General features: G+C 33.8%; 3 protein-coding genes and 1 long non-coding RNA gene across 10 annotated transcripts in view; 2 read left to right on the top strand and 2 right to left on the bottom strand.

The window, feature by feature from the left end:
* Positions 1–14164, top strand: part of LOC143259846 (RYamide receptor) — a 284265-nt gene that overhangs the window by 82286 nt on the left and 187815 nt on the right. The gene's annotated exons all lie outside the window — the stretch shown is intronic.
* LOC117225241 (lipase member H) lies at positions 97–4338 on the bottom strand. Its single transcript, XM_033478614.2, has 7 exons — positions 4224–4338; positions 4013–4064; positions 3723–3862; positions 2168–2410; positions 1607–1795; positions 1061–1229; positions 97–306 (listed from the first exon to the last, which is right to left on the bottom strand). Exons 1-7 carry the CDS (start codon positions 4276–4278, stop codon positions 231–233), a joined length of 924 nt encoding a protein of 307 aa, XP_033334505.2. The 5' UTR covers positions 4279–4338; the 3' UTR covers positions 97–230.
* LOC117225227 (lipase member H-A) lies at positions 4527–7997 on the bottom strand. The gene is made up of 7 exons (XM_076523624.1): positions 7912–7997; positions 7481–7532; positions 7243–7382; positions 6744–6995; positions 5180–5368; positions 4922–5090; positions 4527–4844 (listed from the first exon to the last, which is right to left on the bottom strand). Exons 1-7 carry the CDS (start codon positions 7964–7966, stop codon positions 4772–4774), a joined length of 930 nt encoding a protein of 309 aa, XP_076379739.1. The 5' UTR covers positions 7967–7997; the 3' UTR covers positions 4527–4771.
* Positions 7984–12381, top strand: LOC117225247 (uncharacterized). 2 transcript variants are annotated; one of them, XR_013033852.1, is made up of 3 exons: positions 7984–8287; positions 8788–10692; positions 12005–12381. It is a non-coding gene; the product is annotated as an uncharacterized LOC117225247 (long non-coding RNA). The 2 variants fall into 2 exon arrangements; XR_004491459.2 differs by lacking the exon at positions 12005–12381 and adding an exon at positions 10792–11924.

Raw genomic sequence — 14164 nt, 5'->3', positions numbered from 1 at the left:
CTTTTTATCTACGCCTAGAATACTTGCTGAAAATTTCATTCAAATCGGTTGACCTCGACGCAAGCTACAAACGAATAAAGATAATGAAACAGCTCATTTTCGTGACGATTTGCATTTTATCGGCAGCCAGAAGGCGTGCAACAATTTTCAATCGTGAACATTATAACATAATAAAGATTACTACAATACTACATAAAAATATCCATGGGGATACGGTTCAGCTAAAAGACTCAATGATAGAAAGTACCAGCTGATCCCTTCGCAAACGGAGATGCACTATTTGTCTGGAGGTAGAATTTACCCGTCCTGGAAAATACAACCATTTATCAGTACACACAAATATAAACATAAAATAATAAATGGAAATAACGATTAATAAGAAACTGCAACATACAGTGAAGAGCGAAACTGACAATTAGTTAACACTTTTAAAACGGTATAACTTTTTTTTAAAAACTAGTCCAAATGACTTGAATTTTTCTGTAACTGTTAGAGGGACTAGTTCGCTGTACAATGACTAAAATACTTTTTTCTTAATTTTCTTATTACTTGGAATAAAAAAAGTGCAAAAAACACTTCTTTTTTCAAAAAAACACTTTTCACTTCTTTATCTGAGCCTGTAATGAAAATTTAAAACATGCATTTGGTACTTGTCGGTATATGTATGCTGAAAATTTCATCGAAATTGGTTGACTTTGACATGAACTGTGAACAATTGAAGATCACGAAAATCATAATTTTTCACGAATTTCAACCAAGAACAGGTAATTTTTACATGTTTTTAATCTAAATAATCTATATGTGTCAACAGATTTCGATGAATTTTTCAACATGTATATAAGTTATTAAATTTTCATTATAGGTTCAGATAAAAAAACGACAGTTTTTTACACCTTTTTTGTTCGAAGTAATAAGTTTTAAACATGTTATGCCGTTTTAAATGTGTTGACTTAGTTTTGCTCCCCACTGTGCATCTACATCGTTGTAGCACATAATTGTTAAAACGAAATGCAACGGGTTCATAATCATAAAAAAGAATCTTCGAAAGCGTTGTACTAACACTGAGCATCGCGCAGATTCTCCCATAGGTATTGTAATATTCCGATTGCATTTTCCATTCTTAAAGTCATCCCAACTGTCACATTTTACACTGGGGAACGCGTTCGGATGCCTCGCAGCTTCTATCATATACTTTTCAGCTCTGCTATGGCTGCACGAGTTCGTAAGGTCTAAGCAAATAGTAATCACATATTAGCATGAATTGGAAGGAACTTGGTATTACAAGAATGTTTCACATTTAAGCCCTTGCCGCATCATTCTCTTCATAGTTAAAATAATTAGATGTTTTCGATTGTAATCATTTCTAAGAAGAAAAAAGCAATTAATATTTATTGTGTACCTACATTTATATAAATGTTTAAATATTGATGACAAGAAATCAGAATATTATTCAGACTAAAAACAACGGAATAGATTCATACTTGACAAGCTATTACTAGAAATCTCCATCACGTGTCAGACTCGTCAAAGTATGGCAAGAGTTTGACTTTCCTGTAATCGTTGACTACTTGTGCGAAAAAAGGAGGTAGAAAAATAAGTGATTCACCTTGAAGTGAGAACAATAAACAGCCAGGTTGTTCTCTGGAACCACCGTTTGGATAGAAATCTATGTAGTCACAGGCATCCCCAGTTCCATAAAAGCGCATGTCAGTGTGGATACATTTGACACAAGTCGCGTCCGAAGCAGATATCGATTTGTCGAAGAAATAAAACAAAGGTCCGGCAGGATCCCCAGCTATGAAAGAAGGACACGGGACATACATATTGGAGTGTCATGCTTTGTAATAGGAGGAAAAGCATAATTATTAAGAAATTTTTCTAAGAAAATTAGTTGACTGTTGTTCAAACGAGTTTCATATTCAAAATTAAACATGATGACAGTAATATCTTCTGAAGGAATTAAATGTTTTTTACTACTATAGAAGCAATCTCTTTAAAGAAAAAACAAGTGAAACAACAATCTTGAAAAAACAAGAATTACAACTGAGTCATCTATAATGATAAACAAGTATTCGTAATAACATTTAGTTTCTTTGAAGTTTAAATTTCTATTTCGTAAAAGCTGTATTAAACAGTTTGTGGTAACGAAGACCCGTGTAACGTATACCTATTATCTCTGGTAGCTCGAAGGGTAATTTTCGTCCAATGACGCCGCAGATTTGAGCACCCAAAGAAAATCCAGAGGCTACTAGTTTTGTTTGATTCATTCCTGCCGCGACCATATCGTTTATACTTTGAACAATAACTGTAGCCACGTCATTGGCAAGGATAACTGCCGACAGGTAATCCTTATATGACACATGCCTATAATCTACTGCGATTACGTTATAATTAGAACCAGCTAAATAACCTGCAATAATTTTACGGATATTATAACAGCAGCATAGTGTTTCTATTCGTATACAACACTGAATTAATCTATTATGGTGTCTACATAATCTAGTACATTGTTCGAAATGAACATATCGAAAATTAATGATTGCTATCATTTTTTATTACTAATGAAAAAAAAACTATTTCATTATTCGAACCTTCGAAAAAACGCAATAACGTTTTTAAAACTGGGCTAAGGGAATTGAATTTTTTTCAGATGATAGCAGGACTAGTAAGTTAGTTAGTAAAAAAGTTAAAAAAACGGGAGTTTTTATTTTTTTTGTCATTCCAAGTAATAGCAAAATTTAAGAAAAGCATTTTGGTCATTATCTGGTAGACTAGTCCCGCTATCATCTGAAAAAAATTCAAGTCCCTTAGTCCAGTTTTAAAAAAGTTATTGCGTTTTAAAAGGCGTTCGAATACTTTCGTAATGAAAGGTATGTATGTAAATGGTACGTATGTATATGTGGACGCTTTTAAAACCAAATGAATTTATAGCACGACTTAGGTCTAGGCGATTCTAAATCGATTTTTTTGTAGCGATTTTCGATATTTTTTATCGATTCGTGGATACTCGATTTTTTAAAATTACGAATCGATCTTTAATACGAAGATTGTACAATAAATGAAAATCAAATTCGTCAATAAAAAGGTAACTCAACAGTGAGTTTATAACATTAATAACTAGACTGCAGATCTTTATGCAAAATAAAAATTTTATGCATAGAAGTTCCTTCTTTTATTAACAGTTTTAATAGTTGGAAAATGAAATATTGGTATCCCTAAATCTTTTTTATCTTTACAGTGTTGAAAATTTTACGTAATCAATTTTGTAATTAGTGCTTAAAATTCGCGGTCTATTTCAGAGAGACTGCATCTAAACTTTTTAACTAGAGGTTGGTATATTTATTTACTTATTTGGGACTTGACAAAGTGAGAAATTAACAATAATTGAAATGTACAGTAATCTTGCAAGTCCGTTTTAAAATGGCATAAGAATTAAAGCACTGCATTTTACATTTGCGATTTAGAAAATCGGCATGCTATGATAAAGCAACAATATATACGCTGGCATGCAGCATACCAACGTATATAAATAGTATTCCAATGGATTTCTTTTAAATTGATTTTCAGATAATTGATCTTTCACTCCACGATTTTCTACTGCATTGTTCTTTGATGATGCGATTCACGATTGATTCAAGAATCGATCTTTTTGAAAGAATCGCCCATACCTAGTATGACTCAAGCCTTATGTAGAACGCATTTTGATTTTAATCAAAATGTACCTTTCATTAGGCTAACAACATCGTCTGAATCCGTCGATTGCCTAAAACCATGACAGTGTATCAATGTCTTTGCTTGTAAGTTCAAGGACCGCACAAGTTCTCCCGCTTTCGAAGCATTCACTTGTTTATGAGTGCCATTTCTGAGGAAGAAAGTGTTCATAACGATTTTGTCATTTTTCAGCTATCTTTGAGATATCATAATCAATCATGATTGAAACTGACAACATTATTAACAATTATAAAGCGATATAAATACATGTATGCTAATGTAAATTAGTATAAATTATTACCGGAAATAGAGGCGCAACTCTATTGTGCCAAGGTCTGATGACAAAACTGTTGCTGCAAACGAAATGTATCATTACTAATGGATTGAAATTGACAATCGCCGTTTGCAAGCAATGAATAAAATCTAAAACAACTACGATATAAGCAGTATAACCGTATTCGATCATTTTTAAACAGTTTTGCTGTTGAACAACAAATTTTCAAAGTACTTACTGGTAAAAAAGCAGCAACAAACTGCAAAAATAACAGGAAATCGATAGTTTGTCATGATGGAAGTCAAATGTCACCAAAACCGTAAAAACCTCCTATTTATGCGTTAGGGTTCGATATGCACATATAAAGCCTCATTTGTTAATATTGACATTATCTGTTCATTTCCTTATTGTATAATTACAACCATTGAAAAATTGAAACATCATGTGACCTTCATAAAATGACAGTGGATATCTTATCACAGTTATAATGAATATACCTGTCAGTGGGTTAGTTAAAAAATTTTGAAACTAAACACAAGAATTGCACGAAAAGCTTTTTTATGCCATAAATACACCACAAAACGAAATCAAGAATTGTTCTCACACACAGTCCTTAATCGAAAAAGTTACGGTTCGAATCTATATCTACGATACATGTACTAACATTGCTCTAATTGACAAGATTCTATTATATGCGCCATTATATGCGCCTACATAAATCAAACAACAAGAAATGTTTAAACTAAGAGCAAGAGACGCGTGAAGTATATTCTATTTAGGTCACTTTTAGTAAACTGTTCCGGCTGAGCCCCTCCCATACGGAGATGCACTATTTGTGGTGAGGTAGTAATTACCCCGCCTGAAAAACACAATAATTCATTTATACTTAGAAATATGAATATAAATATGAATATAAAGATGAAGCGTTATACTAACGCAGAGCATGGTGTAAAGAATCCCATAGGTATTGTATCATTCTGATTGCAATTGCCAGCCTTAAAGTCGTCCCAACTATTGCACTTCACAGCCACGAAAGCTTTCGAATTTTTCGCTGCTTCTGCCATCAAAACCTCACTTCTGATATGACTGCATACGTTTGGTAGAGCTAAAAACATAATATTCGCATATTTCCGTCATTTAACAAATCATCGTATGCTTATGCAAAATAAATAAATAGAATGAGGAATGCCTTACGTCCTGGCGTTAATACTGTACAGCCAGGCTGTTGTTGTTTACCACCGTTTGGATAGATATCTATGTAGTTAACGGGTTGAGTAGTTCCATAGAAGCCCACATCGGTGTGAATACATATTACACAAGCCGCATCAGAAGCAGATAGCGAGGGGGAGGTAAAATTAAACAAAGGTCCGGCTGGATCCATAGCTGTAAAAGGAGATTCATATTAAAGTACCATGCTCTGTAATCAGAAAAATGGATAGCTATGACAAAATTTATCCTAGAAAATTAATAGACTTTTGTGCTCGTAAGAATTCTATAAATATCTATCAAAATTCTATATTCTACATATTGTACCTATTGTACAACTTACAATATTCTTTCACTACCAAATCGATCTCTTGGATGATTAATAACAATATTATCTACTTGACTGACAAGCAATTTTTTAGTAAACAAAAATTAACTTCCTTAAAAAGTAATTATTGAATCTACCATGTACACAGTACGACAAATATAGTAAGTTTCGAGATTCGAACCATATCTCAATAACTAATAGTGTCATCTATGTTTTTACACCGGCGTTTGAAAGCTGTGACATTCCTTTTTTCGGTAGCATCAATTTTGGTTCAATCGGTTATAATAGTTCTCCCTAAACAACTTTCTTGCCGATGTTGAAATATGACCAAAAATCGTTGCGTGTCAATCATTCCAAAGAAGTCGCTGCAGCCGCCAGAAATGTTCCAAGCTTCCTGAAATCAATTGTTACGGGTGATGAAACATGGTGCTTTCAGTACAACCCAGAAACCAAGCGTCAAAGTGCGGAATGGAAGTTGAAAGATTCACCACAAGTCAAAAAAACACGGAAAGTCCCATCAAAAATCAAGACAACGCTCGTTACATTCTTCGATAGCAAAGAAATTATCCACAAGGAATTCGTTCCAACTGGCCAAACAATTACTGGCGCATATTATCTCGAAATTTTGAAGCATTTGGTGGCCAGAATTCGTCGTAATCGACCCGAATATCGTGATCCATAGACCTGGTGTCTGTTGCACGATAATGCAGCGAATCGCACCTCACTCATTGTTCGTCAATTTTTGGCTCGAAATCAAATCTGTGTACTGAATCATCAATCGTATTCGCCTGATTTGGCCCCGTGTGACTTCTTCGTATTCCCAAAATTGAAAATGAAGTTGAAAGGATGTTTTTTTAATGACATTTCGACCATCAAAATAGCTACAACACGAGCGCTAGAGGTAATTCCACAAAATTAGCTAGAACACGCATTTGAATCACTGTTGAATCGCTGTAATAAGTGTATTGAAACTGGAGGAGAATATTTTTAATACAAAAATCGAAAAATATTCGTATATCTTGTTTCAATGATGTTTTTCTCGGCCAGTCTCGAAACTTATTTGTCGCACTGTGTACAACTGTAGTAATAAATATCTAACCTATAGTAATAAATATTTATTGATTATTATTGATAATAAGATTTACTTTCTTTAGAGTTTAAATTGCACCGCAATAGTTGTATTACATAGTTTGAAGTAATCAAGAGAGCTATGGAAATGAATACCTATTATCTTTGGTAGAACGAGGGATGATTTCAGTAATTTGCGCCCAACGAAAGCGCAGATTTGAGCACCCAAAGATAATCCAGAGGCTATTAGTTTAGTTTTATCCATTCCTACCGCGATCATATTAGTTATACCGTGGACGATAATTGTAGCCACACCATCGGCATTATCAACTGCCGTAAGATAATCTAAATGTGAGATAAACCTGTAATCTATTGCTATGATATTGAAATTGGTACCAGCTGTCAAACCTGCAACAATTTCACGGATATTATAACAGTGGCATGGTATTCATATTGTCTGTGTTCAAATATTAATTAATCTGCAATGGTCTCAATATGGTCTAGTATATTGTTCGACATGAATTTATCGAAAATTAATGACTGTTAAAATTTTCTATTACGAAAGGCAACGAACCAACTTTTGAATGCATTCATGCTTGAATGATTTAAAAACCAATTGAATATATAATACGACTCAATCTTTAACTATGTGTACCATTTAATAGTGCAGCAACTGCGGTGGCATCTGTAGACTCCGTGTAACCATGACAATATATCAGCGTGTTCTCTTGCAAATTCAAATGTGGAACAAGTTGTGCTGCCTGATCAAACTTCACTGTCATACGAGTGCCATTTCTGGGGAAAGAAAAGTTGATTACAATTTAATTTTACAACCATAATAAGCGCATGCCATCATTAAGAAACCTAAAGTAATATAAATATATCTATTATACTTTGCACAAAGATTCCACGTCACTGTGTGAAGAAGTGGTGACGTAGCTGTAGCTGCAAACGAAACGGATTGTTATTAATACTTATAGTATCATAGTTGCGAGTCAAATTTAAAACAATTACAAGACCTCCTAGAATAACACTTATGGAGGTTGCGAAATTAGGAGGATTCTGTTGGTGTCTGATCAAGTCGATCGGCTACCAAACGAAAGTCCTGGGTTCGTTTTCCATGTACGGTTTGATTGTTTTTTTTCCCAGGATCCTACACAACTTTGATATGAAAATCTCAAGATTCGTATGCGATAGAAAAATTCTGTCATAGAATTGACGAGAACAACCGAATTCGATTACTTTTCGACAGCTTTGTTTCTAAACTAAATGTAAAGTGATGAAATGTTTCTCTTTTCAAACAAAACATTTTCAAAGTACATACTACTCGAAAACCAGCAACTAATTATGAAAATGTCAAGAAGTCGATAGTTCGTCATTTTGGAAGTTGAACGTCACAACGAACATAAGATTGTGTGTCTAGTTTGTTGGGAGTCGGTATATAACGTCTCATTTATCAGCTTCAGCGTTATCTCCACAAATATATTTTTTTAAAGAATGGAAATACTAGTATTAGCAGGCTTTAAAAAGTAATTACAATGTTTCCGTGCATATCTTACTCTAAATACATATAGTGCAGATCATCGCCGTCAATGCCAATTCTCCGAAACGTGCAGCAAACAAAACTTTCGAATATCGAGGGTTTTAAAGGATTCGAGGTTTCGATTATCCTACCTCTACTATTTAGTCTATATATCAAGGTAAGTATATCAATTAATAACAAGTTAATGCAATTAAATTATTTATTGGCTTCAGAATGATCGGTTGTACACCTGTTTTATAATCATACTGTATGACATATTTACATTTCATGCGGAATTTTTTGCGAATTTATGTCATCAATACAAAACTATTTTGTTTTTAAATGGTGAGACTGTTATCGTTGAGACAGTGTTTATTCTTAGTTAACCCTTCAAGGACGACGTACATTTCCTGATTTCTTACCGTGCGGCCGACGGTATTTTGCGTCAAATATATACTCTGAATTTTTCCATATTATTATTAATTATTGAAACTTTTACATATCTGTGATAGTTATATTTAATTAATGAAATTACATAATTCCTAATAAAAAGAATACTAGTTTCTCGCCTTGATAATTTAATATCGTGTGATAAACTTTGAAACACGTTTCTAAACAAAATCCTACGTCACAATGTGGACAAAAATATAGTGTCTTTTTTCTTTCATATTTTTGTAGTTGCCGATTGTCAACAACTGCGCGCACAGTATGAACATTCTAATGTAAACCAAATGAAAGAATACAGTGACTCGCATTAATATTCGGACACGATATTATTAGAAAAATTATTGCTCCTTTTTATTGTTTATGATAGTATTATTGAATCAGTTGTTTTCTCATATAATAAAGCACTTCTTAAAGTAAGTAGAAACATAAATTTTGTTTATTTATTGCACATGTCTTTTTTATAATAAGCGATAAACAAGATTATGACAACATTTAACGTCGCAAAAATATTCGGACATAACATCTTAGATGCTGGAGTAAAATAGATAGTTTCTTTACACAACATCTAATTCGTTGCGAGAACTCGATACCACAGAAAGCATTGGTGATATCAGACGCTTTATTTATAAAAATTTTACTTTATGGAAAGGAAGAAATATGTCATTTAAAACCCGACAATTGGTTATTTATCACAAACAAAAGGGAAAATCATACAGAGATATAGCCAAATTATTAAATATAAGCAAGAGTAATGTGGCAGATATTATACGTCGGTACATTCGTGAGGATCGAATCGATTTAATCCCTCAGGAAGGTCGTCCAAAATTACTAGACTCTCGCGACCAATGCAAGATAATAAGAAAAATAAAGAAAGATCCTGGACAAAGTGCTACAAAATTAAATTTGGGAAGAAGATACATCCGGACACAGTGCGACGGATATTAAAAACTTATGGTTACAACGGAAGAGTTTCTCGTAGAAAGCCATACATAAATGAAGCAAATTGCAAGAAAGGATTGAACTTTGCAAAAGAATATGTTTACAAAGACAACTCGTGGTAGAATGATGTAATACTTTCGAATGAAAGCAAATTTAATCTTTACGGATCCGATGGTCGAAAAACGGTGTGGCGTAAAGTAAATACAGAATTAAACATTTCAAATTTAAGACCAACAGTGAATCACAGTGGTGGGAGTATAATAGTGTGGGGTTGTATCTCGTCTGTAGGTAGATAAACTAATTTTTATCGAGGGTATTATGGACAAAATGAGGTATTCGGACATTTAAAAAAAAATTTAATTACAAGTGCTATAAATATGGGTATACGTAACAGTTTTAAGTTTTATCAGGACAATAATCCTAAACACAAGGCCAGAATTGTACAGAAATATTTATTATACAATTGTCCAAAAGTACTACATCCTCCTTCTCAATCACCTGATTTAAATCCGATTGAAAATTTATGGGATCAATTGGACCTCAAAATTCGTACAACATCTACAAGAACAACAACAGAGTTAAAACAACGTTTGTTAGACGAATGGAAACGGATTTCACTGGAGTATTTAAATAAAATCATCTGTAACATACCCAAGCGATTAAATGAAGTAATCAAACAATAGAGTCAACCGACAAAATATTAATATTATGATAACATGATTAAAAAGATCTCCATTTTATATCAAATTAATATAATTCATTCACTGTCCGAATATTTTTGCGACGTTAAATTTTGTCATAATCTTGTTTATCGCTTATTATACAAAAGAACATGTGCAATAAATAAACAAAATTTATGTTCCTAGTTACTATAAGAAATGCTTCATTATATGAGAAAACGATTGATTCAATAATACTATCATAAACAATAAAAGAGAGCAATAATTTTTCTAATAATATCGTGACCAAAAATAAATACGAATCACTGTATCTTGGCATCGAAGCACGATCGAGCCTGGCATGTAAGTGTGTTTCAACCCTAACCCGGTTAAGCAAAGCAGGTTACAGTAACCACAGCAACTCGCGGGAGAACGGTTCCTAAGTTGTCCACAATGCGGGTTAACCCGTTAAGAGTGGGTAACATAACCCAATACGTAACCCAGTTACTTCAGAAAGGTTACAAGAGCCGGTTATTAGGTAAGTAAATATAGTAGCATATAATCGGGTTCGGTTCTGTGTAACCCGTAAGAGCAACTGTTGGCAACCCAATCAATACGTTCTTGAAATCTGTTACAGTTATGGGGTAAAACTACGAAAAGAATTGTTGAATCCGCTAACTTTTTTACTCTCATTAGTGTTCGGGATTAGACGTCGCGAGTCGCGGTTGCCTTGCGACGCAAAATTCAGTAAACAATACATGTAAACACTGCCATACGCCGTGTAGAGACAGAGACGGCCATCTCTGAGCGAGCACCAAAGGTAACCAAAACCGCTAAATCATCCTCGTTTCCAGGTGTCTATTGTTGCTCGCTCGGAGATCGGCAGCCCTTCTTTCGAGCAACTAACGTTCAGCTATACTAACTACATATTTAATTTACCGTACTCGTGCCGAGTTTTTTACCGTTCTTCACGCGAATTAATGTACTTTGCTGTTCGTGTTAGCACTACTGTGCTCGAGTCAATTATATCAGCAATACTTGTGTTATAAGAGATCGAAGGGAGTGTAAATATTACTCGTGTATTTATTAAATGTAATTTTTCTCATTACACGAATGATTATATTATACAAAATACATGTTCCTATTTCTGAAGCTCCTTTTATTCTATTGCAATTCGAGGTACTCTTCATGTTGCGACGAAAAGAATCTGAATAGTACTTCGAATCGGATCTGAACAATTAGATAAATGTTGTCATCGAATTTTATAAGAATATTCTATAAATGTACAGTCTATCGGAGGGCTAGAACGTGTTATTTTCTAGATTGCAACAGTTTCCTTTTGTTTTATTACCAGTGTTACTAGTTGATACGTTTGATAATTTCATTTTACGTATCCTTTTTTGTTTTATTATATAATATTGTGTACAATGGAATATTCTGTTCATCAGTACAGGCTATCTACGTGTTTTGTCAATGGATGCCAAATAAGATAACAGTAAATTATCTTTAAGTGCACTGCGAAAAATAACACGTTTCGCTCCTTGTTGCGAAAAATAGCATGTTATATTCCTTGCCGCAAAGAATGTCACATTAAATAAATTAATAAATGGATTGTGTAATATTATAAAATCGTAAACATAAAATCATAAACAATAAACAATAATAAAAATAAACTCTTTGAACTAAAACAAATTTTTAAAAAATTAATGCAATTATACATATACAGATATAAACAAATTTTCTAATAAATAATATTCTGATAAAATTCAATATATTGTCTTATGATAACACCCTTACAAATTATTAATGATAAATCTTATTCAGTTTAGATAATGTCTATCTGTCTGCAGGCAGTCTTCATGGCAAGTAACAAAGTACATATCGGAAGTACATATTAAATTATAAGTGTCATTTATGCAAAAAATTCCCGAAATGTTTTCTTAATACGTGGAACATACTACAATACGCATGGAGTCAAAGAGTATTGGAAATAATAGAGAGACCAATAAAACGGATGCCGATATCCAAGAAATAATGAAAGAACGCCATGGATATATCGAAAATTTCAAAAATTATAACAGTATCCTATCGGGTTTTCATATGTATTGAATTTTTTCTGTCAGTGTTCTAATACTTCTCGCACGTATTATTAGCAATATTTAACGTATTTTTGTACATCAAAATAAATGAACATTGATAGAAGTGATAAAATTTTGTTTTAGATTTACATATACCATTTATTTTCGTCTACAAAACCAGAATACGCTTTTTCACATAAATCACATAAATCAAAAGCAAGAGAGAAGTATGTTTTAATTCAATCAGCTTTGGTAGACAGTACCATCTAATCCCTTCGCAAACGGAGATGCTCTATTTTTTTGGAGGTGGAATTTACCCGCTCTGAAAAACAGGCGCAATTTTATTGTGCCAAGGACTGATAACAAAACTGTTGCTACAAACGAAACGGATTATTACTATTGGATTGTTATTAACAGTCGCCATTTGCAAGCAATGAGTACAATCTAAAACAACCACGATCATTTTTAAACAGTTTTGCAAACAAATGAAGTAGGAAGTGATACGTTAAGATGTTGAACAACAAATTTTCAAAGTACTTACTGGTAAAAAAAAAACAGCAAAAAATTGCACAAATAACGGGTAGTCGATAGTTCGACATGACGAAAGTCAAATGTCATCGCGAACGTAAAAACGTTCCACTTATGCGTTAGGACTACATATACAGTAAATTCTCCCAAATTTTCCTTAAACTTATAAACGAAAATGGACAATTTGGAAGGAGGAGATACGATTAGTCGCCTCGTTTTTATAGTCGCCGATTGTCAACAACTATAAAAACGAGTCGCGAGACTCGTATAATCATATCATCACTTTTTCCCAAATTGTCCATTTTTATGTGCAAGCTGAGCGTCAATTAGGAAGAATTTACTGTAGTCCCAAATTAGCCTCCATACTGAATTTCCACGAAACAGGTTCGACAGAATAATTATAAACAACGCCCCCTGATTCACGTCACGTCACGATCTCCCGTGGTCGCCATTTTCGGCGAGGAGTACATCTGACGTGTGTTCGTGTGCGCTGTCTCTCTCTCTCTCTCTCTCTCTCTCTCTCTCTCTCTCTCACTCTGCGCGCGCGCGCGTTTGTGTGTGTCTGTGTATTATTTATGCGACTACAAATGAGCTAGACGCGCGACGTGAGTCAGGGGGTGTAAAACAAACGAGGAAAAGTGAAACAGACGCAACAATTATAAGATGCAAGAATGTTGACTTATACCTAAAGCATTAACTTCAGATTTTTCTGATAAACACATGATTATTTGTAATTACTAATTACTAATTAGCGTCATTGCTAATAGCTCTTCATTGCATTATGCAACAATTTTTCTGTATTATATACATAGCTTCGGCTTCGGTAGATGCCGAAGGTAGATGTTCCTTTCGCATTATCGGTGCTCCTGTACAAACAAACTTCGGCTGCTATCCGGTGTTCCTCCTACGATCGCAGGCAATGATCGATATTCTTCGAGGACAGTGACAAAGGTCAACGACGGGTAGTAAGCAAGACCGAGTGAGAGGAAATAAAAATAGTATACGGAAAAATGATCGTCTCACTCAGTCTCGCTACCTGTTGTTGACCTTTGTCACCATTTTCGACCGATATTGATCACTGCCTTCGATTATAGGAGGGACTGCGGACTGCAACTGAAATGGGCCACGTCTTCTTCCCGTGGTAGAAAGGTACATCAGTTCTACTTTTAGATACTTCAAACTTTACTTTAAAGGCGACTTTGTTTGCTCGAATTTGTTCAGAATGAAAATATTAACTAATATTATCATGAAGATACACAGTGTTTTAAAATTTTTTGTTATATGATACTGTATTTCTTTCATCAATTGATACATACATCATCATTGATACATCATATGAGCTAGCAGTATTTTTAGAGAGAATGTCCCAAATCCTACATCTACGTTAACGTACAACGTTAAGAA

This window comes from Megalopta genalis, chromosome 7 (genome assembly GCF_051020955.1).
Source record: "Megalopta genalis isolate 19385.01 chromosome 7, iyMegGena1_principal, whole genome shotgun sequence".
NCBI lineage: Eukaryota > Metazoa > Arthropoda > Insecta > Hymenoptera > Halictidae > Megalopta > Megalopta genalis.
The sequence above is the reverse complement of the archived record's forward strand: the minus strand, read 5'-3'. Positions and strand labels throughout refer to the sequence as shown.

Bases quoted from the DNA above. Each gene is read 5' to 3' on its own strand.
- LOC117225241 (XM_033478614.2), bottom strand. From the start codon at position 4,278: ATGACAAACTATCGATTTCCTGTTATTTTTGCAGTTTGTTGCTGCTTT. The intron at 2,411-3,722 runs GTACATTTTGAT...AAATTATTGCAG, and splicing joins TGTTGTTAGCCTAATGAAAG to GTTATTTAGCTGGTTCTAAT. The intron at 1,230-1,606 runs GTGAATCACTTA...CTATTTGCTTAG, and splicing joins TTTATTGTTCTCACTTCAAG to ACCTTACGAACTCGTGCAGC.
- LOC117225227 (XM_076523624.1), bottom strand. From the start codon at position 7,966: ATGACGAACTATCGACTTCTTGACATTTTCATAATTAGTTGCTGGTTT. The intron at 6,996-7,242 runs GTACACATAGTT...AAATTGTTGCAG, and splicing joins AGTTGCTGCACTATTAAATG to GTTTGACAGCTGGTACCAAT. The intron at 5,091-5,179 runs GTAAGGCATTCC...TTATGTTTTTAG, and splicing joins TACAGTATTAACGCCAGGAC to CTCTACCAAACGTATGCAGT.